The sequence below is a fragment of the Sciurus vulgaris genome (assembly GCF_902686455.1).
Source record: "Sciurus vulgaris genome assembly, chromosome: 6".
Lineage (NCBI taxonomy): Eukaryota > Metazoa > Chordata > Mammalia > Rodentia > Sciuridae > Sciurus > Sciurus vulgaris.
Window position 1 is genome coordinate 20717420 of NC_136466.1, and position 24239 is coordinate 20741658.

Below are 24239 nucleotides of genomic sequence, written 5' to 3' on the forward strand. Positions count from 1 at the left end.
AGGTTTGGCATTGCTCTTAGCTCTGCCCTAAATAATCTTCTCCATAATATTCGAATGATGGCTCTTTATTATTCGGTTCTCAGCTCAAAGGTCATTGCTATGGTTTGGATATGACTTAAGTATGTTCTCCAAGGTTCACATGTTGGAAGCTAGGCCCTCAATGTGGCGATGTTGGGAAGCAGACCCTTTAAGAGGCAGGGCTTCATGGAAGGTTCTCAGGTCGGTTGGAAGTGTGCTCCTAAAAGGCAGGTGGGACTCTCCTCTCTCTCTGACCTCCTGTTTGGCAACATGATCTCTTCCTCTCACATGTGATCCCACCATTGCCCTCTGCCCCAGGAGATGCAGTCAAGAGGGGGCCCTTGTAGGAGCCTGCACCATACAAGATTTTCAATCTGCCACACTGTGAAATAAATCTCTTTCCTTCATAATTAGCCTGACTCAGATGTTTTGTTATATTATGGAAGAAGACTAATACAGTTGTCATCCTATTTGAATTCATGCTATTGTGAATTATTACCCTTCATCAATAAATTACTATCATATTGTATATACATATACGTATATATATATATATATATGTATATACTTATCTACATATACATTTCTCACTATTTGAAATTATAATATATAAGCTCTAAGGCTAGTGAATCTCATTGTTCATCCCTGGAGAGTAGTATCTCAGACACTGCAAAAATATTAAAATGTTGCCTGCCTGGTTCCTGTGTATTCCATAAAGTTCATCAGAAAAAATATCAATGTTTACCTTAGTGTAGCTTTACAAAACAAAAAGGTTAAAAAAAAATTGGTTTTGGATTTTTTTTTTTTTTTGCAGGGGGACACAGCAACATTAGCAAGCTTCTATCTGTGAACTGCCAGCTTCCAAAATTACAGGATTGAAGTAATGTTAATGAATGACAGTGCCACTAAACTTTTAATCATACCCACTTTGAGTGGTTAGGTGAGGAGTGACGGCTACTCTTCCAGTCCAGAATTACTAAATGGCATTTGCAGACTTAAAAGTAATTGGATACCTACAAAACAAGATCTGAGTCATAAAATGTTTCCTCATTCTTTCCTTTTCTATTTAGAACTCTTAGAAAACCAAGGTGGTATTTGTAAAGTATATAATCAATCAAAAAAGTTTTCCTTTTAATAATTGCACTATTAGTAATTATAATTTCCAGAATGATATAGCTTAATGAGAATCACACGTGCTGAACTACTTCTAACACCAGACATGCGCATACACTCTGCTGCCTCCTAGTGCTTCCACATGCCTTGGCTCATTTGACCTTTGCAACAGTCTATGGGAAAGCCAGAACAGGTACTTTTTTAAAGACTTTCTTGAGGAGGAAGCAGAAGTTCAGAGTTGAAGCCAGTTGCCCAAGGTCCTACTGCCAGTAAAGAGGGATTCTAGCCAAGTGTTTTTCTGACAAATCACTTGCACTTTCTTCTTAAAGCCTTATTTGGGAAACCACAGCAGTTTACAGATTAAGCAATCACACATGACAGCAACCTCAAGCGTGGGGACTAGCAGTAAGACACTGTATTCAATCAGAAACTGTTTAACCTCACTTTAACAATCTATTTATTCCTGAAAAGTCATCACTTTGGTCCTGGGTTGGTCACATTATACCCCTACTCAATTTAACATGTGTTCATTGTAATGATATTGACTTATGGAAACATCACCAGGGCTCAATCTTTGATATTTGGAAGGTTTGTGCTCTGTTTATAAACAGCCTTAAATGCCATAGGTTTAACTTTTAAAGCTTTTCAGAAGGAAATTAGTATTTTAATAAGTAACAGCTCATGTCAGGAAATATGTTTAGCATTAATTAAATTAGCATTAAAGAAATCCTTGCTTCCTTCCAAAGGAAAAGTCTAAAAAGAACTCTCAGTGGGAAGGTTAAGCTTTACTCTCTACACGGAAACTAGTATTATTAGCTGACACCCTTGTCTAGTCAACAGAGCGGCTAATGTTGATTTGTCCCCGTCCTTATAATGCACTAATTTGTCAGAAATCTTTGATAAATTTATGAAAAGAATTTCTAAGGAGTTCTCTTCCCACCAACACCCACATAGCTTCCCCCAAGCAATTCCAAAAATTAGATTCTTGCATAAGTAGCTAAGCATTTAATCTTTAGAAACACCTCTTAGCCTGCTATTCCAGCTAACAAGATTAACTAACGAGCTTTGATGTGAATACTTCAGTGGCAACCTGTAACTATTTGTTCCTTGAGAGAGAACTGTTGGTTACTCCGTATGAGAAAAATCCTCAAAAGGTTTATTCAGTATTCATATTTTGTTACTATTCTTAACAATCGTTGTCATTGAAAAATCAAACAATAACCTAATTTTTTTGGCATATGCTTCTTTTCCAGTTACTATCCCAGTACCACTCTACCTCCTTCCCCTAAAAGAGAACTACTTTATTTTCCATGAATGAACATGTTTCAGTTGCTTACCATCTATAATACCCTGTTTATTCTTTACCTATTAAACTGCATAGCTGCTATGGGTCATTACTTCAATAACTGATTTTCATAACTCAAATCTGAAGGGCTCCTAGATCTCATACTGCCCTCTCAATCAAAGATGTAATGATACTCTATAGTTTTTAGGCTAAACATTAGCTACTAATTGTTTTAAAGTCTGAAATTATGTCTCACAAAAACACAACTTGCTACTTCACCAGAATGACTTAGTCTGAACTAAGTCATCTCCTGGCTCAGATTTGTGTGCTACATACATAGATAGAGATACACAGAGATAAATAAATCTCTTCAAAAATCCATGAGACAGAGAAGATACACTAAAATTCCCATACTCTATGATCATAAAGTATTAATCACACATAGCAAATGTGAGTTCAATAAGTTAACAAGGACAACATTCTCCCAGAGTGGCTTGATTAAACATTTTGGCTAACAAACTTTGGTTTGGGCACCACCTAATGGCAGGAAATGTTTTGTTTCCAGGGTCTTGCTAATTATTGTGTTTTAGCTTATACTGACTTGGAAGACTTTTTTTTTTTTTTTTAAGTGTTCAGTTCACTTAAAAAGATTAAGCCCTTTTCATGCTTACTTTAGGATAAAAAAAAAAAGCTGTCTTCTACAGTGAGAAGATGTACCAATAAAACGAATACTCTAAAATATTCTATTCTATCCTTAAATATTTAAATTTAGTCTTGTAATTAAGAACACACTTTAATTAATCATTTTGTTAGTTACAAGCTCTTTCAAACTCTTCTGCACTGAATATCCTTACAATAACCTTTCACAAATAAAATAGTGCTTATTAGAATTAAGTGAATTAACATATTAAATCGCTATTAAAACCAACTCTGAATGCATAATAATATACACACCTTTAACACCACACACCCTTAATTTTTTAAGATGTCCTTGCCTAAACCCAGTATTTGTTTTGTGATTCAACAATGAGGTAAAATATCTTGGGGAATACAAAACAGATGACCAATGTTTTAAGAAAAGATATTTATTATTTATACCACTGAAATAGTCCCGTAAGAACAATATACACCATGTTTATTTAAAAGGATCAATTCCTTCCAAATACAAGAACTGTATAAAGCAATACTGTCAACACGAAACAGTGGTCACATTACATATCTGCAGGCTTAAGCATTGCAAATGATATATTTTTTAATCTTATGGCTAGATATTTTCACTGAAACACAGTGTTAGCACTTAGACAAGATAGAGCTGGAACAGAACAAAAACATTTTGTTCATGCTTTTTAGAGCTAATTGGTAATATATCCCATTTTAAAGTTTATTGCCTTAAACTGACAACGTTATGACAACGTTTTCAGGCAGAAGTGCTCCTACTTAGCCACAAAAAGAAACACTCTTGGTTCCTTAATTTTATTATTCAGTCTTATGTTTTCTAGTTCTCATACTAGGACATATCTGTATCACAACTGGTGTTCTCCAGTTTTACTTAAAGAACACTGACACACTTAGACCAAACTGAGATAGTTGGAATTTAGAGGTGTAACTAGTGGAGTATAGAAGAAAAATTTTGTCTCTGACAAAGGAATAAAAAATTCCTGGTAATTTTAATCATAACAAAGTAGGTTCTTATTTATTTTTTGGTCATTAAGGGAAAAGGCCTAGTTTCAAGGTGGGTCTGGCCTTAGATTTAGGCAATCAATAACACAATGAGACAAAAACACAAGACATAACCTGTTTCCAAAGTCACAAAATGACACTGTTAAGTAAGTTTTTCTCCACTTGTCTTTTTCTTTCTTTTTTCCTTTTTTTAGTGGAAAAATCTCAGTAATCAATGCTGGAGAAAATATTTTTCAAGAGTAACAGTATATTCATATGAGGGGAAAAAGAATTTTTTTAGCCTATTGCTATGATCTTCAAAAAATATAAAATTAAATTTACAAAAAACTGGAAGACCAAAGGATAAGCAGTCTGATATTTGCTTCAGTGTCCAGCACTATCATAATGATTTCTAGCATAAAAGCAAAAAGTTCATGGATCTCAAGTTATCTTCAATAACTGCCAGTATAGCTTGTAACTACTGTCCTTGCTTCTTTGAGAGATACCTGCAAGAAATAAACATTTCAAAGCTAAATTCATGGAAATAATCTAACTCTCCTCCCAAAGGAGTTTGACTTAATGACAAAACCTTTCAAAGTGAGTATTACCTGTTAATATTCAATAACAACAGTTGATTATATACATGTCAAGCACTGCTGGGAGCACATATATTAAGGTTAGTTCTCACGAGCGCTTCATGAGGAGTTTCTGATAGAATTTATTCCCATTTCAAAGGCACAGAGAATATAAGCAACTTGTCCAAATTCACATGGCGATAAAGTGCCAGATTCAAAAGAAGGCACATGGGTGCATTCATGAACTATCAATCCATGCTGCCTGCTTTCCATCATGAGAGTCAACATTAACTAGAGTACTGTAATTTCTAAATCACTCAAAGTCAATTTTAAGATCTTGTTTTTCTTGTATAAAGATAGTGGACCAAAGATGCTAAAAGGACTCTGATCAAGAATTTGTAAAAGACGAAAAGATGTTAATTTACTAAGAAAACAACTTTTTCTTATATTGTTTAATAGAAATCTACCAGTAAATTTAAAATTTTATATCTCTATTTCTCACATTTATGACCTACTATAGTGAACAGGAAGGGGGGGGTCTTGTGGGGAGGGGTCTTAAGATCCAGAAACCTGATGAGTTCAGATGCCCGTGCTCACTTTGTGCAGTGTGCTGACCTCCGTGACTCAGCTACATCATCTGCAATTTGAAGATGGGGATAAAAATGCCTGCTTAATCTTCCTGATAGGATCATGAGACTCTAATAGGACACTGTGTCAAAGTGATTTGAAAAGAACAAAGTGGAGTTTGAAAAGTCAAAACATAATTACATGAATTGTTTCTTTTGTTGCTATATGGTTGGAACCATGTCTCTAAAGATCAAATTTCAAAACAAAAATTATTTGTAGTACATAACAATCCTTTCCATTTCTCCAAAGTTTTCCCTTCCTCAAAATCTTGGTGTAATCTATATTAATCTTCTATGTAATCTCTATTAGATTTGTGTATGTATCTGTGCTTATAAAAAAGACTGGAAGACTATATACCCAGATGGTAACAGTGGTTATTTTGGAAAGGAAAATCATGAATAATTGTTTTCTCAGTGGAATAAAGTTTTCTAATTTTTTTGCTATACACAGATGTTATCTGAAATTTAAAACACAATTTAGGAAAAATTTTAATGAATCTTATCCTTACATTATTTTACAATATATGAACAGACATTAAATCCCCATGTGATTCATAGGCAAGCAGCCAATCTAATATCGCAAGATAATTTACAGGGAGTATAATGAATGTGTACCAGTCTCTCAAGTCCTTTCTACTAGAAATGCTAAAAAGCTTCTGAGATATGATTTTGTAAACAAGTTAAAGGTTAAAACTAAAGGGAAAAACACTTGCAGAGGGGATGTCACAGAATTGGAAAATATTTTCAGAATTCACCCATTTTAAATAAAAATTAAGAGTTATGCATATTCTGGAGTCACTAATTACTTTTTATTCATTAAAGAGAAAATGAGTAAACAATTAGCACTTACCTTTCCCAATATTTGTGATTTAGCTCCAAAAAGTCATCTAATTTTGCTATTTCCTTGAGGTATTGAGTTAATTTTAAAAGTTCTTTGTCCTTATCTCGATTTAGATGTGCTTTCATAAAAGGTCTTATCTATTAGGAAACAAACAAAACGTCAACTGTAGTAAGGGGGAAAAAAAAAAGCCTACACTGTTCTACCATTTAAATAGCCACTGGCGCTAAAATATCACAAAGAACATCAATACTGAAAATACTTCTATAATGACCTAAGTTTAATCAATTCAAAATCATGTATAATGTTTACAGTCCAAACCAAAAGCTCTTCCATGCATTTTATCTAACACCCCTTCAGTTTGAACCTGACGACACCAGTTTTCTTCACAGCATTTAGACCCAGACCCTGACATGGCTGCTCTACTTTGCAAACTACTTATACCTTTTCCCTTCCATCATTTTAGTTGATTCTTACTGCTTTCATTCAAAAAAAAATTAACCCAAATGCAAGCCTGATCCAAGTAAAGAGTGTGATAAGTTTTAACAATGGTGGGTTTTATTTCAATAATTTTTATGGAATTTTTATATAGCTGAGATAAATATCATACATGTATATCATCCATCTGTCATATTTTATAAGCATTTTTCATCATTAAATTTGCTATAAAAATAATTTTAACTACACAAATTTCCCATAAAAAGGACAGTAAGATTTTTTAAATATTTAAGGTTGATATATTTTATTATAAAAGTCATTCATTTAAAAAGCACTACTTCAAATAACAGAAGTCAGCACAGAGGTACAGGGATCACATCAAGTAAGGAATATCATACACCTTGACTTAGGTAATAAGTTTTATGGTTAATCTTTACAACAATTTGTTAACTATAAATTTTATGCTTTTTTGATGTGACTGCCCCAATAAAGTTTTGCTTTTCTTAAAGATATCAGTTCAAACATCTTTATACAACTCAAGAGAGCCTCTCAAATTTTTAAATTAATTTTAAATGAAATGTCTGGGTTTGCTTCAAAATATTAAGGAGACAGAAGACAAGGTATAGAGCAAACAAAATCTCCCATAAATTTATAAGTGATTTAAACTAGATGATTCATAAGTGGGAATTAATTATCTAGTACTATGTAGTTTTATTTAATTTGAATTTTTGTTGTGAAATGTCTCTTTGAATTAAAAACAAAACAAAAAAAATCACCCAGAAATTGGATATGTAGCTCAGTGGTTAGTGGTGGAACATTTGCCTAGCACACACGAAGCCCTTCAGTTCCATCCAGCACCAGAAAAAAAAAAAAAAAATCACAGACCTCTAAAGCATACAGGTTAAGGACTGACTAAATCCATACTTAGCAAAGTATTTATATATCCTTAATCTGACATGGAGAAAATTCAAATTTGTCACTAGTTATTAATTTTACATAGTAACACTGAAAAAATAGCTAACATTAATTTTTTTTTTTATTACTGTCACTTGAGAAGCAAGAACAATAACCCCAGAGGAGTTCACTACCATATGAAGGATAGGGAAGGTTTTAAATATTTGCCATATCGTTTTCTGCTTTCTCTAGAAAAATGCCTGACGTGGACAGAAACAAGAACATCTTCCCAGATGTTCTACTTGCATCAGAAGAGTCTGGTGTCAGAGATGGCTACAGCTGTGAGTGGGGCTCCCTCGCCACCCTGAGGGAGCCAGGAAGGGCTGTCAGAATGCGTGCCCAGAAGCAAGTTTTCGTAGGGGGTCCAGATGATGCTCCAGCATTCTCTGCATAAGTCCTGGGGCCAGGAGTAAATAGAGCCATGACATGATGACACAAGTGAAATAAATGACTATGCACAATCCTGAGTAATATGGGAATGTAACTCCTAAAGAATGTGAAGACAAGCAGACCTGGAAAGTCAAGGGCCAAATGTATTCTCTCATAAGCAGAAACTAGATCAAAATAAGGAAAAAGAAAAAAGAAAAAGAGACGAGGGAAGAATTCCATGAAATCAGAAGTGAGATCAGTAAAGCAGAGGAAGAGGACTGAGGGGCAGAGGAGTGACGGGAAAAGGGAAGAATAGTGGAATGAATCTAACCACTTTCCTACGTACATATACCACAGTGAATGTCACCTTTAGGTGTATCCATAATACACTAATTTTTTTTAAAAACTCTAAAAATAAATAGAAGAATGATCAGTAAAGGGAACAGGTGAGGAATAAAGGAAGGGAAAGGGAAAGTGCTGGGGACTGAACTGCAGCAAATTATATTCCATGTTTGTATAATTAACCCATATATATACACACACACACACACACTATATATACTATATATAACAATAATAAATACAAAAAAACTTTTTAAAGAAAGTAAAGCCAACATGTGAACTTTCAAACTACTAATATGCAAGACACCAACAAAGTGAGACAAAGTTTAAACAGCAGGAAGGAATTTAGAAATGAAAGTCAAAATACAGGGTCAATGGCTAGTAAATAAGATTTTTAACCCAAGGCCCTGCTACTTTTACTTTCCAAACGTTTGATCTTAAGCACTATTAAACAAAAAAACTAAGTATCCAAATAATTGTTTCAGACAAATTAAAGGCAAAAAAAAAAAAAAAAAAAAAAAACTATTATTCACCTAACTGATCACTTTTTCTAGCATAAAATCATGGCACACTGTACCATTTTTCAAAACTGATCTAGTGCTCACTGGTATAATGGGCAATATACATGATTGATCTTGTCTCCTATCAAAGAAAGGTTTTAAGGAACTTAAGATTGTTTAGTTGATTTTTTTTTTTTTTTTTTTTGCCAGGGGTGAGGTGTACAGGTGATTTATGCCAGGGACACTCTACCACTCAGCCACATCCGCAGCCCTTTTTTATTTTTTTAGGTTCTGAGATAGGGTCTCACTAAGTTGCTTAAGAACACTTTGAACTTGTGATCTTCTTGCTTCAGCCTCCCAAGTTGCTAAGACTACAGGCATGTACCATGGCACCCAGCAGTTGAACACTCTCATATCATCATTTCCTTACACTGGTAACAAAGTTTTCAGAATATCTTTTGCTTTACCCATGACTGACATTCAGTACTCAGCTCAATATTATGTTCATATTCACAATGCCTGCTATATGTTTCAAACTTCAAGACTGATGAGTTTATGTTACTAGAAGTTGACTATTTAAATCAGACTTATTTTTAAGATTGTGGGGCTGGGGAAATAGCTCAGTTGGTAGAGTGCTTGCCTTGCAAGCAACAAGGCCCTGGGTTTGATCCCCAGCACAGCAAAAAAAAAAAAAAAAAAAAAAAAAAAAAGATTGTGAAATTTTTTCTGAGGTTTCCACCAATTGCATTATAAAACCACAATAACAAAACAGAATACTTAAGAATATTTCTCAATTTCAGAATGTCTTCTAAGCCAATAAGAACAGAGCATTAATAATTGCCTCAAAGGAAACATGCCAGAGATCACCTGCACATCTTAAAAATACTTCCTGAAATTTTTGTACTGAGGTTTTTACCACTGGGCTGCACCTTTTGTCCTTTTTATTCTTTAGTTTGATACAGGGTCTTGCTAAGTTACTGAGGTTGGCCACAAACTTGGGATCTCATGCCTTAGTCTCCAGAGTCACTGGAATTACAGGTGTGTGCCACCAAGCCCAGCTCCAAATTAGAGTTTTTGAGGGTGGAGACATATATTTTTAGGAATTGCTTCAGTGAATCTGGGTTACCCAGGTTTTCAAAAATGCTACTATAAAATAACATGAAGAATTAGAAATGAATACCATCATCTCTCCCTCCATCAAGAGATGAGTAAGGTCCAAATGTTGGTTGGGGAAAAAAAAAGGTTTCTTCTAAACACACAAGAAATTATCATATTTTTTTAAAAAGGCCAAACGTCTGTCCTCAAAATTTTGTAAGCCTCACAAACTCACCTCCTTTCAAGAACAGGTAAAAGCCATTCATTTCATAGAAAATAAGGAAATCAAATAGTTTATATGTATATTTTAGTTGTCAACAGATTTCTTATTTACTTATATGTGGTGCTGGGTATCAAACCCAGGGCCTCACACATGCATGGCAAGTGTTCTACCACTGAGCCACAAGCCCAGCCCCCAGCAATCAAATATCTTGCAAAACTCAAATATACATTTCTGTACCCTCTACCTAGAAAAGTACTTCTCCCATAGCTTCGAACAGTAATCATTTTCCTTAGAGTAATATAAACACTCTCCTTCCAAGTCAACAACTTTATATTTGTGACAATTCAGGACCTAGATTAGCATTTTATCCCTTAAACTATACTCATTGTACACTAACGACCTAATTAACAGTTTGTAAGGAAGGCCTCAAAAAGGTATTTTCTGCAAGTTTTTATTTCTTAATTTTTAAAACTATCAAGAATCCAACTGGTAGAAAAGTATAGACTGAGAATAAAAAATAACTCAGTGCTTGGATATCTACTTCAAAATGGAGACTCCATTAACACACTACAGAGACAGCTTTTCCACTTTCATACTGAACCAACACATAAGCAACCATGGACACCAGAAATGTTTTACTTTCAAATTTCTCTCTTATGAATTTTTTACTTCTACCAGATTTTATACTGTACCAGATTTCATATAACTTAAGATTATCACTGACCCAGGAACCAAGTCACTTAGATGCTAGTTCAAATTCTGTCTAACCAGTTACATATAAGACACTGGGTAAACTGCACTTTTTCAGATCTCTAAAATTAAAAAAGTAGACGAGATGACTATGGTTCCTTTTAGCTCTGACATTCAAAATTTTAAGACTTGTATTTAACATATGTGTTCTGAAAACCTTTTTAAGTTTAAAAAGGGGGAAAAACAAAATCTCTAGTGCCAGCTACCTAGCACATTAGAAAGTCCAAGATTTGTATCCCTAATAAAATGCTAAAAGTCAACATTAGTAAGCTCATGTTGCTACCACAGCGTTAAATAAAAATAAAACCCTGAGATGAGTTGGCTATCCAAGGAGGTATCAATGCAAAAGAATGTTTACTTCCCTATGAACTTTTCTTGCCTGTGATCACAGAATATAGTATGGTTATGTGTCACTTAACAATAGGGATCTATCTGAGAAATGTGCCTTACACAATTCCACCACTGTGTGAACTTCAGAGTATACTACACATCCTAGACATTCCAGACCCTACACATAGGCCCTGTAATATAATGTGCTGCTCCTAAGGCCATGAACCTGTATGGCATGTTACTACACTGGATACTGTGGGCAACTGTAACACAGTGGTAAGCATATGTGTATCTAAACATAAAGTACAATAAATACACTAGACAGTAGGAATTTTTCAGCTCCATCAAAATCTTAAGGGATTATCTGCATACACCTGGTGCATCACTGACTCAAAAAGCATTAAGCTGTGTGTGACTACACTCCCCAAAATTTATGAAATTCCACAGTGCTTAAAATTTTGCCACACAGTCAAGATTACATACATACAGCAAGTAAAATTGTCTTACCTTTAGTCCATTTTGTGGGTTCATTAGAAAATTTCTTCCTATATCATCAAACATAATGGTGTTCTTTTTGCTGTAAAACTCGGAAAACTTTCCCCATATAACACCAAGAGGCTTTACCTTAGAATAAAAGTTTAGATTTAACTCAAATTTTATCAAAACTTCATTCTTTTCTTGAAGCGGCACTATTGCAAATGCCCTGCAGAACAAGGCTAGAGTTCCTTTCTTCCTATCAGATGGTGATGGCTTACTCTGTGAGCTGATGAAAGGGCCACACACTTCAAACACTACCTAACAAGTTCAAATTTCTGAAAGTTTCATTCTTATCTAATTGAACAAAACACATTATACAACTTTATGTAATTTCAACATAAACACTGTGGGTGAAAGAAAGAGTAGTTTGTTTTAAAAGGATGGAAAATAATTCCTTAGATGTCTAAGCATTCACATACTTCCTGAGTTGACACAAGTCCTCACAGAGCTTGAGAGTCATGCAGGGTCTTTTCAAAACTAGAGTCACCTTAGTGAGAAAAAATGTACCTGGCTCTTTTAATGGATAATTTAAATATTTTATTGTAAAAATAAAACAAAAACTGATTTTGCTTTCATTTGGTAACACAGGTGCACAATTTCTAGTGCATGTGACTGCTTAATTTCAAAAGCACCTTAATTTCTAAATTCTCACTCTTCAGATTTCTTAAATCATGTTTTCAAAAGGATAATTCATTGTATTGTCATATCTCTTGGTACTTCCATAAAGTCTCTATAAGATCACACAAGGAATAATAGTGCTTGCCTGTGAAAAAAATAAATGGCTAGGGGGTTCAGATGGGAAGAACACTTAAAGACGTAATTTTATGCTTGAATCATGTGAATGTATTACCCACTCAGAAAAAATTCTAAAGACAAATTATTTTTTAAAAATTACTTTTTGCTAAAGTCAGGAATTTCATTTATGCTAATATGAGATTAAATGTTATGATGACAAAAGGTGTCACCTAAAATGTTTTCTTCTTTATTCACCTGATATTTTTTCACTACTGAAACAACACTACCAAATGCTTGAAAACAAATATGTAGGAACTGAGGGCTGGGGTTGTGGCTCAGTGGTAGAGCACTTGCCTAGCATGTGTGGGGCACTGGGTTCGATTCTCAGCACCACATATAAATAAATGAATAAAATAAAGGTCATCAACAACTTAAAAAAAAAAAAAAGCAACCCTGATCCATGGAGGTATGTCCCCATTTAAAAAAAAAAAAATATATATATATATGTATATATATATATATATATATGAATATATATATGAACTGAAACGATAAGCCAGATTCTTGGCTTACTTTTAGCTGACAAAAGTCTCAAGAAATGTGACAAGAGGTCAATTTATATGACACCTAGGGTTGGAAATCCCACATCCTTTTTTAAAGAGGCTGTCATTTGGCAACTAGCCCACAAAAATAATAGGGATTAGGGAGAATTTAGGACACTAGGAAAGCTTAGGTGAGACAGTAATAAAATGGTTCCACAGGTATTCTTTGTTCTCAATTAGAAACGTAATAATGCTGATCACAGAAAAATGAGAGAAAAATAGAGAAAAGCACAAAGGAAAAATCACATATAAATCTGGTCAATATTGAAGACAGTAACTAAATATTCTGACTTAATTTATCTCTAGGCTTCTGTATCAACAGCAGATATGAAACCCAGATCCTTTGTTAAAAACTAGATAAAGGTTAAGGTCCATTTTCTAGCAGATTGTAAACACTGCACACTAGAAACTTCTACTTTAATGCATCATAAAATTTTTAAATCATTAAATACCCTTGGTTTTTGGTCAGCTTTTTTGCTGCTGTGACTTAAGACCCTAACCACAACAATTGCAGAGGTGGAAACGTTTATTTGAGGGCTCACAGTTTCGGAGGTCTTAGTCTACAGAAGGCAGGCTCCATTCCATGGGGCTCCAGGTGAGGCTGAACATTATGGAGGAAGAGTGTGACAGAGGGAAGCAGCTCACATGATGATCAGAAAGCAGAAAGACTCCACTCTCCAGATAAAAAATACATCCATGCCCCCAATGAGCCAGCTACACCCCACGTGCCTCCAATTACACTCAGTTAATCCCATCAGGGACCAATTCACTGATTAAGGATGTAGCTTGATCACTTCTCCTACAAACCTTCTTCAATTGTCTCACACATGAACTTTTGGAGGACAACACATCAAAACCATAACAATCCTACTATGCCAAATGACCAGTTGCACGCCATTATACAGATAACAACTTATATGTCTAATTTCTTATGGCTGCTTATTGAGGATTATTTTTATTTAATTTTTCACTATTAAAAACCCTGCTATTTTAATATTTCCCAAACTTCTTTTAAACATTTGGATTTTGGAAATGTATTATTTTACTTTAGTACTTTTTCTCCTGAGGTGAGTATCTCTTTTACTAAAAAAATTCCCATGCACTTAAACCATTCCATTTATGACTTTAACAATTTAAATACTATCTCACCTTAAGCTTTCCTACTGTTCTAAGTTCTCCCCAATTCCTACCAGCTTGTGTGCTTTCAAAAGGCCTGGACTATATATCACTCGTATCTTTATTCCCAAGGCCTGTTACTGGGCTTTGTAGATAGCTGGTACTCAATACTATGTTTACTTAAATAAACACAGTGAACACCACTTATCTTTCAGCCCAGCCTTTTTCCTGCTGGCACCTGTTGGTTTTCTCTAGGGCTACATATACTTCAAATCCAAAGTAAACATATATATCATGATGCACCTGTTATTAGTACCAGTTTCATATAAGGCAGGGTTTATGTTTTGGTTTGTTTCTAACATCTTCCTTGATGGTATTCAGTATTCTCTTACTTACTTCGTCGGGTAATGCTGCTGACACCATCACACATAATTATCTTTAACCACAATTCCTTTAGTGACAGTTGTGCTTCAAGATCCTTAGCTGTAGTGCTAAAATTAAAATGTTTTAACCTTAAATACATTCTCCTATGTTGAAATTCAACTGCCATTGTATCATCACTCAGATGAGTTTCTAAATTCATTCTGTGGTTTCCTCCATCAGTATAAACACAAAAAGCACACTAGGAAATAAACATGTCTTTAAATAGAAGTAAAATAAATAAGTTCTTACATCTATTAATCCTCTCCTTGGAGTATGCACCGTTATCATAGCAGCACTGTCCAACATGAAGGTAATCTTGTAATTTGCATTTGTGCTCACACCCAGTTCCTATAAACACAGATATTTGTTAAGTTAAAATATAATAAGGAGGAAAATTTCAGGGTTTCTGAATATTCCAGCTGCAATTTCCCATAATGCCAACTTTTTACACCACTGGCCACCACATCTGACTAAACTAGCAAGTATTTTACTTTCACTTAGCTAAGGCAACAAATAGTAGTCCAAAGAAAATTAACTAGGAGCAGATTACTGCTAAACTGACTATTTTAGAAGAGTATCACTGATTTAAGAGCAAAAGGAAAACAAAACATTAGTGTAAAATGGGTGAGAAAAACAAGGGGAAGCTTAGCTGTACTTTTTCTTGAAAATGATTCCAGCATTCAGTATAATCCACATTAACCAGGCTTTCAATACACTTCTACCCTGGCTACTGCAGAGCTTTTAACCACACAAATGCAGCTTCAAAACCATTCTGAATAGCTTGTTTCTAATACTTACTTTCATTTTAGCTTCAATCCACTTCATATTTGTTGCAGCTAAAACATGAGGAATAATACGATATGAAAAATTTTGAACTTCATTTTTTTACAAAAGTCTTCTGTATAAATAAGTCTTCTAAGCAAGATTAAAAGTTTAAAAGGCATCACAAATAACACTCCTTAGTACACTTATTATTATTTAGAAAGTATTTATAAAAAGCCAGGCATGGTGGTGCACTCTTACAGTTCTGGTGACTCGGAAGGCTGAGGCAGGATGATCACACTTTCAAGTCCAGCCTCAGTAACATAGTGAGACACAGTCTCAAAATAAAAATAAAAGGGATGGGGATGAAGTTTTGGGGTAAAGCACCCCAGGTCCAATCCCCAGTACCAAAAAAATAAAATAAAACAAACTTTTTTTAGTATGTCTTCAAGACAGAATGAGATTTAAACAACTTTTATTTATAAGATACTGGTAATCAATGCTCAAAAGAACTCTGACCCTAGAAAACTGATAAATCAAATTCAAAACTCTCTTTAAAAAACAGTCATGCCACCATGCTCTATCAATTCCAAAATTTGGGGTTCCTGAATGTCAATTTTCTTCCATGTTCCTAACTGCAGGTCATACAAAGGTATATATTTCATATATCAATATAAGCATATAAATGTTGTGTGTCAAAAGTTATGTTCAATACTAGCTAGATCCTGCATTTTGTCAGGCTCAGTAATTTTAACGTTCTTTTGAGTCCAGCACCTTGTAATAAAGAAACACATTCATAAAATGCATCTGTGTTATAGATCCATTCACTGTCAGATATTCACCAGTTTTGGGATCACTTACACTAAAATTCAATGCTTATCCTTATCTTTAGTTCAGATTATTGGACTAAACCATACAGCTATTACCAAGTAAAACATTTTAAAAGAGGAAAAAGTAGTTTTAAGTGTGTGTGTATGTGTTTGTTTTAAAGGCAAAAAAGAAACAATTCCCAAAGTAAAAATCTTCAGCATACACACATGAAAAAGCAAAAGAATCATCCTTTTACTTGGGAAAATGGTCAGCTGAAATAAAATTTTAGGCTGTTGGATCTCTGATGAAAATAGTCATAAGATAGGGAAACAATTTTTTTCACTTCAGTACCTATTTTGTGTCTGTAATTCCCAGTTGAAAACAAAGAGACTGGTAGCCAATAAAAATAGTTTCTCATTATTAAGTAACTACCATATATGTCAGACACAGTGCTACTTGCTGTACTGGTATTTCTGTTCTTGCAACTAATTTATAATACAGGTTTACCTATCTTCATTTCTTAGCTGAGGAAAGTAGGGCTCGGAGAGATTAAGTGACCTGTACAGCGTCACACAACAAGGACAAAACCAGAATTAAAACTCTAGTCTATTTCAGCTCCAAAGTAACATGTTCTTTTCAACATACTATCACAAAACATAGTAATTTACAAAAATAACTTAAAATTATCATATTTTAACAATATGATCAACGGCTAGGAACTAATCACCAAAAATGGAAGTACGCTGATTACAGGGAAAAGTACAAAGGAAATTTATAGATTTCAACAACTATCTGGCTTCTTCTCAAAGACCTAGTATAATTAAATATAGACGCTTTAATTGATGGGATTTCTTTAAAGCATAGTTAGTATAACTCTCCTCTACTTATGACATTACCACGAAGTAATGTCTGCAAATATTTGCAGGTAGATGAGGCATAAACCAATACACTGCTTCATTTTTCAATAAAGTCTTGGTAGGAATAAAAAGTCAGCTGGACTTATAGGGCTCTTACTAATATAGTAGATTTACTTTTCAGAGAAAACTCATCTTTTCAGAGGTCTATATTTTCTTGAAATGGTCCACAGACAATGCTTAGAGTAAAACTGCTTCAGTTCATACACTCATTTTTCCTTAGGTTAATTTTTCTTGCCCCTTTTTATTTCTATAGAATTAAATTACTGAGTTTTTTCTTTTTTAAAAAACTTATCTTTCTCCACGTGTTCCTAACTGGAGTGAGGAAAAAAGAAGAAAGCAAAAACATCTTGAAACATCCAGGATTCCACTGGAAAGATCAGAAAGAAAAATTTTGAATCTAGTTGAAAGCATTAGTAAGGTCACTTTTTACTCTGACATCATGATCTTCTCTTATACTAAACTATCTCAGTGTTATGTCACAAATGTATATACAAGTTAATACTGTGTTGTAAAAAAGTAAAATATACTTCATTTCAGAAACTTGCTAAAAAAAAAAAAACCAATTCCATATTTAAATTCAAGTCTTTCAAGGTCATGTTTTATAAAGCAGAATAATATAAAAAACCTTTTCAATGGAGATCTAAACAACAACAAAAAAATATTGCTTACACCAAATAACAATGTCATAATCTTCATATGCAGATGTTAGAAATTCATGAAGATATGGCCTCATTAATTCTACACCAGTCTCTGCACAAGACCTATGATCTAAAAGAAAGTTGGTCATAAGATGATTATTAGGTTATTATCATGGACAAGTAACTACTGGCAATGAAATTATTATGAAATGTTATCTATTATGAAACGTAACATTCAACGCAAACTAATTCAAACTGAAAAAGTTTGACCAATGGATGTTTTTCAAAACACAAAGTTAGAATACTTGTGCTACAACTTTAGTTGGTTTATTTTTCTCAGTATGAAATAATAAGAATTCAGGCTTATGTTATAAACTGTACATCTTTTCTCATCTAGTCTAAAAAGTTTAGATATTTGTGAAAATGAAAAATAAGCTAGGACCACCCACACTCCCATTCAATTATTAACTTGTAAGATAAAATCATATTCCACTGAATGACATAAAGTTTAGGATTAGAAGTAAACCAATTCTAATATGAGGAGTTAATGACCTCTTGTCAATTTAAGAGGATGAAATGGACATCTTTCTTTCATTGACATGACAAATTTTAAACAGCTCAATTGTAATTAAACAAAAAATGAGATAAAATACCAAAAATGACTTTGAATTTTCTCATAAAAACTTAAGTGTTAATCAATCAGGAATGACTTGGTCAAATTATGATGTATCCACCAACTATAATACTATGCAGCCAGAATATATAAATAAGTATATTTAATCACAACAAATAATATTTAATGACTGAGATGATGCACAATCTATCACAGAGTAAAGAAAAAAAAAGGAGATACATACAAACATACTAGAAGATACAATCAAAATATTAAGAGTGGTCATCTTTGAGTCTTTAAATACAGATGACTTCTTTTCTTGCTTATCTGTATTTCCTACAAGGAATGATATACTTTTGTAATAAGAAAAGCTGCCAAATACTTCATGTGAACCCTGAGTTGCTGGGAAAAAAAACAAACAAAAGAAAAAAAAAGTTGTTGAGGGTAACAGAAGATGAAGTCTTATTAACTGACTTACCAAATAATGTATAATCAACATCTAGTACCAAAAGTTTTTTTCCTTCCCTGGGAGGATTCAATATTTCCACTTTGTATTCTTTTACTCTGCGAGAAATTTTCAGTAGGTTTTCTTCCCTAATGGAAAAAATAAAATCAAATGAAACACTCACTTTTTCTCCCATGACCAAGATTTCCTCTAAAGTAAAGAGCACTTACCTATTTTCTACTTCAACAACTTCATCTTCAATATCAAAGTCATTGACAACATCATCATTATCAGGGGGTGGACCTAAGACATCTTCCTATTAAGATAGAAAAAAGTTTTGTTTAGTATAACAAATACATACACAGCACAGAAATCAAATGAGGTACAATTTGAATTCAAGAGTTTTTCAAGTACACAATTTATTACTTGTTATATATGTCCCCTAGGCAGATTTACTATATTTAATTTGGACATTTGGGCTACTACTATACTTACAGCTAACTATATACTAAGAAGTTCCCCAGTATTTATTTTATGATGAATTAATACGACAGTCACTGTGCAACTTTAATTTTTCATTGACCAATACACTGACAATCTTACCACAATTAAAATATGATACAACAGTGTAGTATAAATCATAATATCTTCAAAGGGACAAATGGTAACAAAAGTAAACATTTACCAAGCTCTCCTCACGAGTTCCCATCATCATGATTTTAGTATTTGGTTTCAGTTTAAGAGCTCCAAGCTTAACATCATTTTCTGCAGGTTTGCCTACAATACAAGCAAATGACTGTTTTCTCACTAAAGTTCAGGTGCTGATTTCACTATTCCATTATACAAACCCTAACATTAAAAGGTTTGGTACAGATGCCACAGCAGTTCAGGGTTTTTTTCTTATGTTACCAATTTGTTACTGCTGAATTAGTCAAATCTAAGTTACTAAGAAGTCACGAATATTACAAGGATTGTTTTCCCACATTTCATCTTAGAACACCTTTGCTCAACTAACTAAAAATGTTTGATTTCCTTGTTTAAGATGAAGATAAACCTTTCCCAGGAAGGCCTGAAACTAATACCTAAGAAAAAACTGTAGATTTATTGTTGCTCAAAACTCACCCTTCAGTGATATGACAAATGCAAAAACTTAGAAGTCCCTTTTAAGCTGGATGTGAACAGTACCTATAAATCTTAAATATCACCTTTACCTTTGGGACAGAAGAGATAATTTGGTAAGAGTAAAAGGCTCAAGCTATAATGAAAATATTGTGCTAAAACACAGATGTCAGAAGATAAACAGTTTCATCTGGGACATCTGTGTCAAAGTTTTAACCAGTAAACACCGATTTATGTTAAGAGGACTCAAAAGTAGTCTTAATAGTAGTAACACCTTCAAGTAACCTTTAATATTCTTACTTTTACTACTAAAAACAATTTTAGGAATATTCCTATCAAAGAAATACTTAAAAGGAGAGTCTCTATTAAAGAAAACAATAGATAATAACAAATGTAAGAATTCATAATTATCAATGCAAAACTGTGAAGAGGGGAAAAATGTACCTTTAACTTTGAGTCCAAGTAACTTTTGGCGTTCTGGCAGCACTCCGGTAAGGGTCTTGAGAAACTGTTTGAGATCTAACACAGTATCATCTTCTGAAAGTGTGGTCACTGAATATTCCTGTCCACCCCATTTTACAATGATAGGGAGAGCCATTTTTGAAGCATATGAGGAGGTGAGCTTTCCTTCAGGAACAAATAGCTGGGAAGGAAGGCATATACAAATGAACAGGTTAGAACTGATGTATCAAGCAAGACTGTAACTCTAAGTTCTGTCAGCATGTATAGTTTGAGTTCTATTTTACAATTTGATGACAGAACAACAGATATTTTGCCTGGAGTTGTGGCTCAGTGGTAGAGTGCTTGCCTAGCATGTACGAGGCCCTGGGTTCAATCCTTAGCACCGCCTAAAAATAAAACAAAGGTTTTGTGTCCACCCACAACTAAAACAAAATATTAAAAAATAAATAAATAAATAAAAAGTGCTGCAAGAACACCAAGAGTTATTAGGCTCAAAGTTATAATGACCCCACCCTCACAAATGTGGCTAAGAGTTACTACTTCCCAATACTTTATCAGATCCCCCCTTTTATTCACCTGGAAAGATATAATAATGAGGTAGCTATCCCTCCTGCTCTAACTAGTCAGGTTTATGTTACAAGCCATCATGTTCATTTAATATTTAAGAAGTAATGTGGTGTAATTGCTAGAAGCACAGACTAGAGCAATGCTACCTGGCTAGCTATTTGATTCTGAGAAATTAACTTGATTCTTACTGCCTAGGTTTCCTCATCTGTGAAAGAGGAAAGAGAATACTGCCTACTGATTAGGGTTCTGGTGAGGATTAAATTAGTTAATATTTATAAGTCACATAGCACCTAGCACACGGTAAACACTATATAACTGTTGGTTAAATAAATTTAAAGTTGAAAGCCTACTATGTTCTAGGCACTGTGCTAAATAAATAATAAGCCATTATTTGTTTCATATATTATGAATTGGCCAGTTTTACACAATCTCATTTAACATGGTTGTTTGGTAAGTGTTCCCTCTTTTACAACTAAAGAGTTATGTAATGTGCTCATGGGCACATAGCTGGGAAAAGAATAGGCCTTTTGATTAAATCTCATGAATCCTACATTCCCTCAATCACAGACATCTCTCTTGAACTGGACCTATAGGATTAAAGCATCAAAGTCCCATAAATAGGGCTGGAAAAGTTGGTAAAGTGCTTGCCTTGCAAGCACAAGGCCCTGGGTTCAAATCCCCAGCACTGCAAAAAAAAAAAAAAAAAAAAAAAGTCCCATAAATACCAACCACAGGCACAGATCAAAGCACACAATTTTATATGGCAGCTGCTACTCTCATCAACAATCACATGTAGTGCTCTTCCCCCATAAAGCTTTCTACTTTTTATGAGCATATTCCTCCCAGAGTTCAGATCTTTTCTAATTTCAAAGTACTGGCATTTCCAAATGCTTTCACTTATTTGATGGAACATGTGATTGCTCTATCCATGCAATTATTACAACCAACTACAAGAGAGAAGGCAAATTTTGAGTGTCCAGATGGAAAAACAATTTGGAAAGAATGTCTTCTATTAACATACCCATTAGTAAACAAGAACACCATAAACTCATATTTATATTTACTTATATAAATATCAAGATAATTCCTATGTTCCCTTATATAAATGTTTAACATTTACATTCATATTCATACTTACTTATGTTTATAATCTGTTCTCCTGAAAATTTAAAGCAAGTGTGTTAATTTGGGGTAACATGTTCACTTTAGAACTTGCTCTAACAAATGGCATAACCTTCAATTAAAAAAAAAATGGGCTTTTGAGTTAAGCTGCAATACAGTTTAGTGTTATTCTTCTGTCAGTGATGGGAATAAATAAGAGATTTAATGGGAGCTAAGAAGGTACCCAGCACCAGTATTTGTTACAATGGACAGAACAGAGTTTGGAGTGAGATGCCTACATTCCAGCACCTTGGACAAGTCATTTCTGTTCTAGTCTAGAGGTTCTAAGTGTGGTCTCTGAACCAACTAACAGGATTTTGAGTTCACTGGTAACTCGTTAGAAATGCAATCAGAGGTGGAGAGAGAAACCTAGCAATTTGTGTTCTAAGCAGCCTCATCCCATCATCTCCAATGCATGCTCAACTTTGAGAAACACTGCTCTAGGCTCTGCAACGTTCTCAGCCTTAAAAAAGAAAATGTACCAGATGGTAGGGGTTTTGTGTGCTTAATAAAGCAGCATACAAACAATGTGAAATACCTATGCCACAGTGGGAATTTCAAGTTGGCAAATGCCCTAAAGGACTTAAGCATAACAAACACTATAAAAATTTTTAAATGCATAAATCCTTGAGGCTTTTTCTTAGTGTTTTCGCATTTGACCTTTCTAATATTTTGAATCATTTTGAACCCCCATCAAACTTACAAACTTAAAAATGGCTGGGGTAGAGGATAATGAAACCTAAACAAGCAAAAAAAGAACATACCTTTACAGGATTATCTAAAGAACAGCTGTTTAGATCGCGGAGTTTTTCTGCCTAACATACCATATTGACTTTGTCTAGTCAATTCCTACCTCTGGTCCTCCGTTTTCTCAAGTACAAAATGAAGTGATTAGTATTTACTAGACAGGAACAGAGTTAAGGTAGAAGATAGCATCTGCCACAGCGCTCTCTTGACTGGAGAAAGCAATACAAATGGTGGTGGTTGAGAAAAGAACATACTGAACAATTTAATTGAAGAATCCCATTTATTCTTCACAACTGTGAATTAACAACTATTGTCCTCATTGTAGGGACCAAAAACCTGGGAAAAAAAAAAGAGTTAAGTAACTTGCCCAAGGCCGCACAGTTCAAAAGCTGCAAAGATGACAATCTGAAAGTAGAGCAACAAAAGTTAACTCTGGGAACTGACGGAGGGGGATTACTTTCCAACCAGCCTGGCATAGGTAACTGAAGTGCTGTCAGGACGACACATCAGCGGCAACTCCAGAGAGGTGCAGGCGAGAGTGACTGGTATGGGACAGCGTCGGAAGGCAGGCAGGCTCTAGAACCCAGGGGCTGCGGTGCTTTCAACAAGGAGGGCGGGAGGGATGGACAAGCTCCAGAAAAGGCAGGGCGGAGTTCTGGGGACGCAAAATCTACTGGGGCTCGAGAAGTCCGCAAGGGAAGGCGGCGGCCACCGCCATCGGAGGGCCGGGGCCAGGGGCCTGGATGTCGGATTCGGACAGCCGCGGCCCCCGGCCCGTCGTGTCCGGCCCCGGCGCGGACCGCACGGCACAGGCGGCAGAGCCGCGGTCCCCGGCCGCAGCTGCGTCCCCACCGCAGCGCACGCTCGCGGGTGGCCCGCATCCCCTCACCTGCAGCGCGGCGGACCCTGCCGCAGAGGACGCTGACACCGTCCACCAGGGAACCAAAGGCGACCGGAAGTGAAGGGCGGGACCGGAACCGGCTGACGAACCGGAAGTGGGTGGTATGGAACGGAAACACGCTGGGGACGCTGCGGCTGCTTTCCTAGGTTCTCTTCGGGAGCTAACCCTCGATGGCCACTGCCAGGAATCGCCACGGGGACACAAGGAAGGAGAGCCCTATTGGGACTGTGGTCGCTGTGCAGCTGCGCACGATCGCTCGGTGGCCCGCGGGCATCGCCCGCTCTGCGCATGCGCCCGCTGCGGGCTCTGGTGGGAAGGTTCTGTGCTTCGGCGCCGTGACGTCTTTTGTATTGTTTCGCTGGAGTTGGAACTGGGTGGGGCGCGGCGTGGCGGAGTGCTGCGCTCTAGGTGGGATTCCGGGCTCGGTCTGGTGTTGCCGCGTCGTGTTCCGAATGAGACGGAAAAGGTGACATCCTGAAGGCTTGACACCCCCGCGTGGCCGCAGGGGCCACCGAGGCTTATCACGAATGTTGCCTTTGCCTAGTCCGAGGGACCGGAGGGGCGTTAGG

General features: G+C 35.4%; 1 protein-coding gene across 3 annotated transcripts; it reads right to left on the reverse strand.

Moving 5' to 3' along the window:
* Positions 1–738: 738 nt before the first annotated feature.
* Positions 739–23954, reverse strand: UBLCP1 (ubiquitin like domain containing CTD phosphatase 1). 3 transcript variants are annotated; one of them, XM_079145954.1, is made up of 12 exons: positions 23659–23952; positions 20277–20475; positions 19399–19490; positions 18944–19029; positions 18747–18862; positions 17687–17785; positions 15327–15364; positions 14778–14876; positions 11623–11739; positions 6127–6254; positions 5248–5287; positions 739–4581 (listed from the first exon to the last, which is right to left on the reverse strand). In XM_079145954.1, the coding sequence occupies exons 2-11, from the start codon at positions 20428–20430 to the stop codon at positions 5284–5286; spliced, it is 933 nt and encodes a 310-aa protein (XP_079002080.1). In that variant the 5' UTR covers positions 20431–20475; positions 23659–23952; the 3' UTR covers positions 739–4581; positions 5248–5283. The 3 variants fall into 3 exon arrangements, with proteins under 3 accessions (XP_079002080.1, XP_079002079.1, XP_079002078.1); XM_079145953.1 differs by lacking the exon at positions 5248–5287 and adding an exon at positions 23024–23105 and having other exon boundaries at positions 740–4581; positions 23659–23954; XM_079145952.1 differs by lacking the exon at positions 5248–5287 and having other exon boundaries at positions 743–4581.
* Positions 23955–24239: the final 285 nt, after the last annotated feature.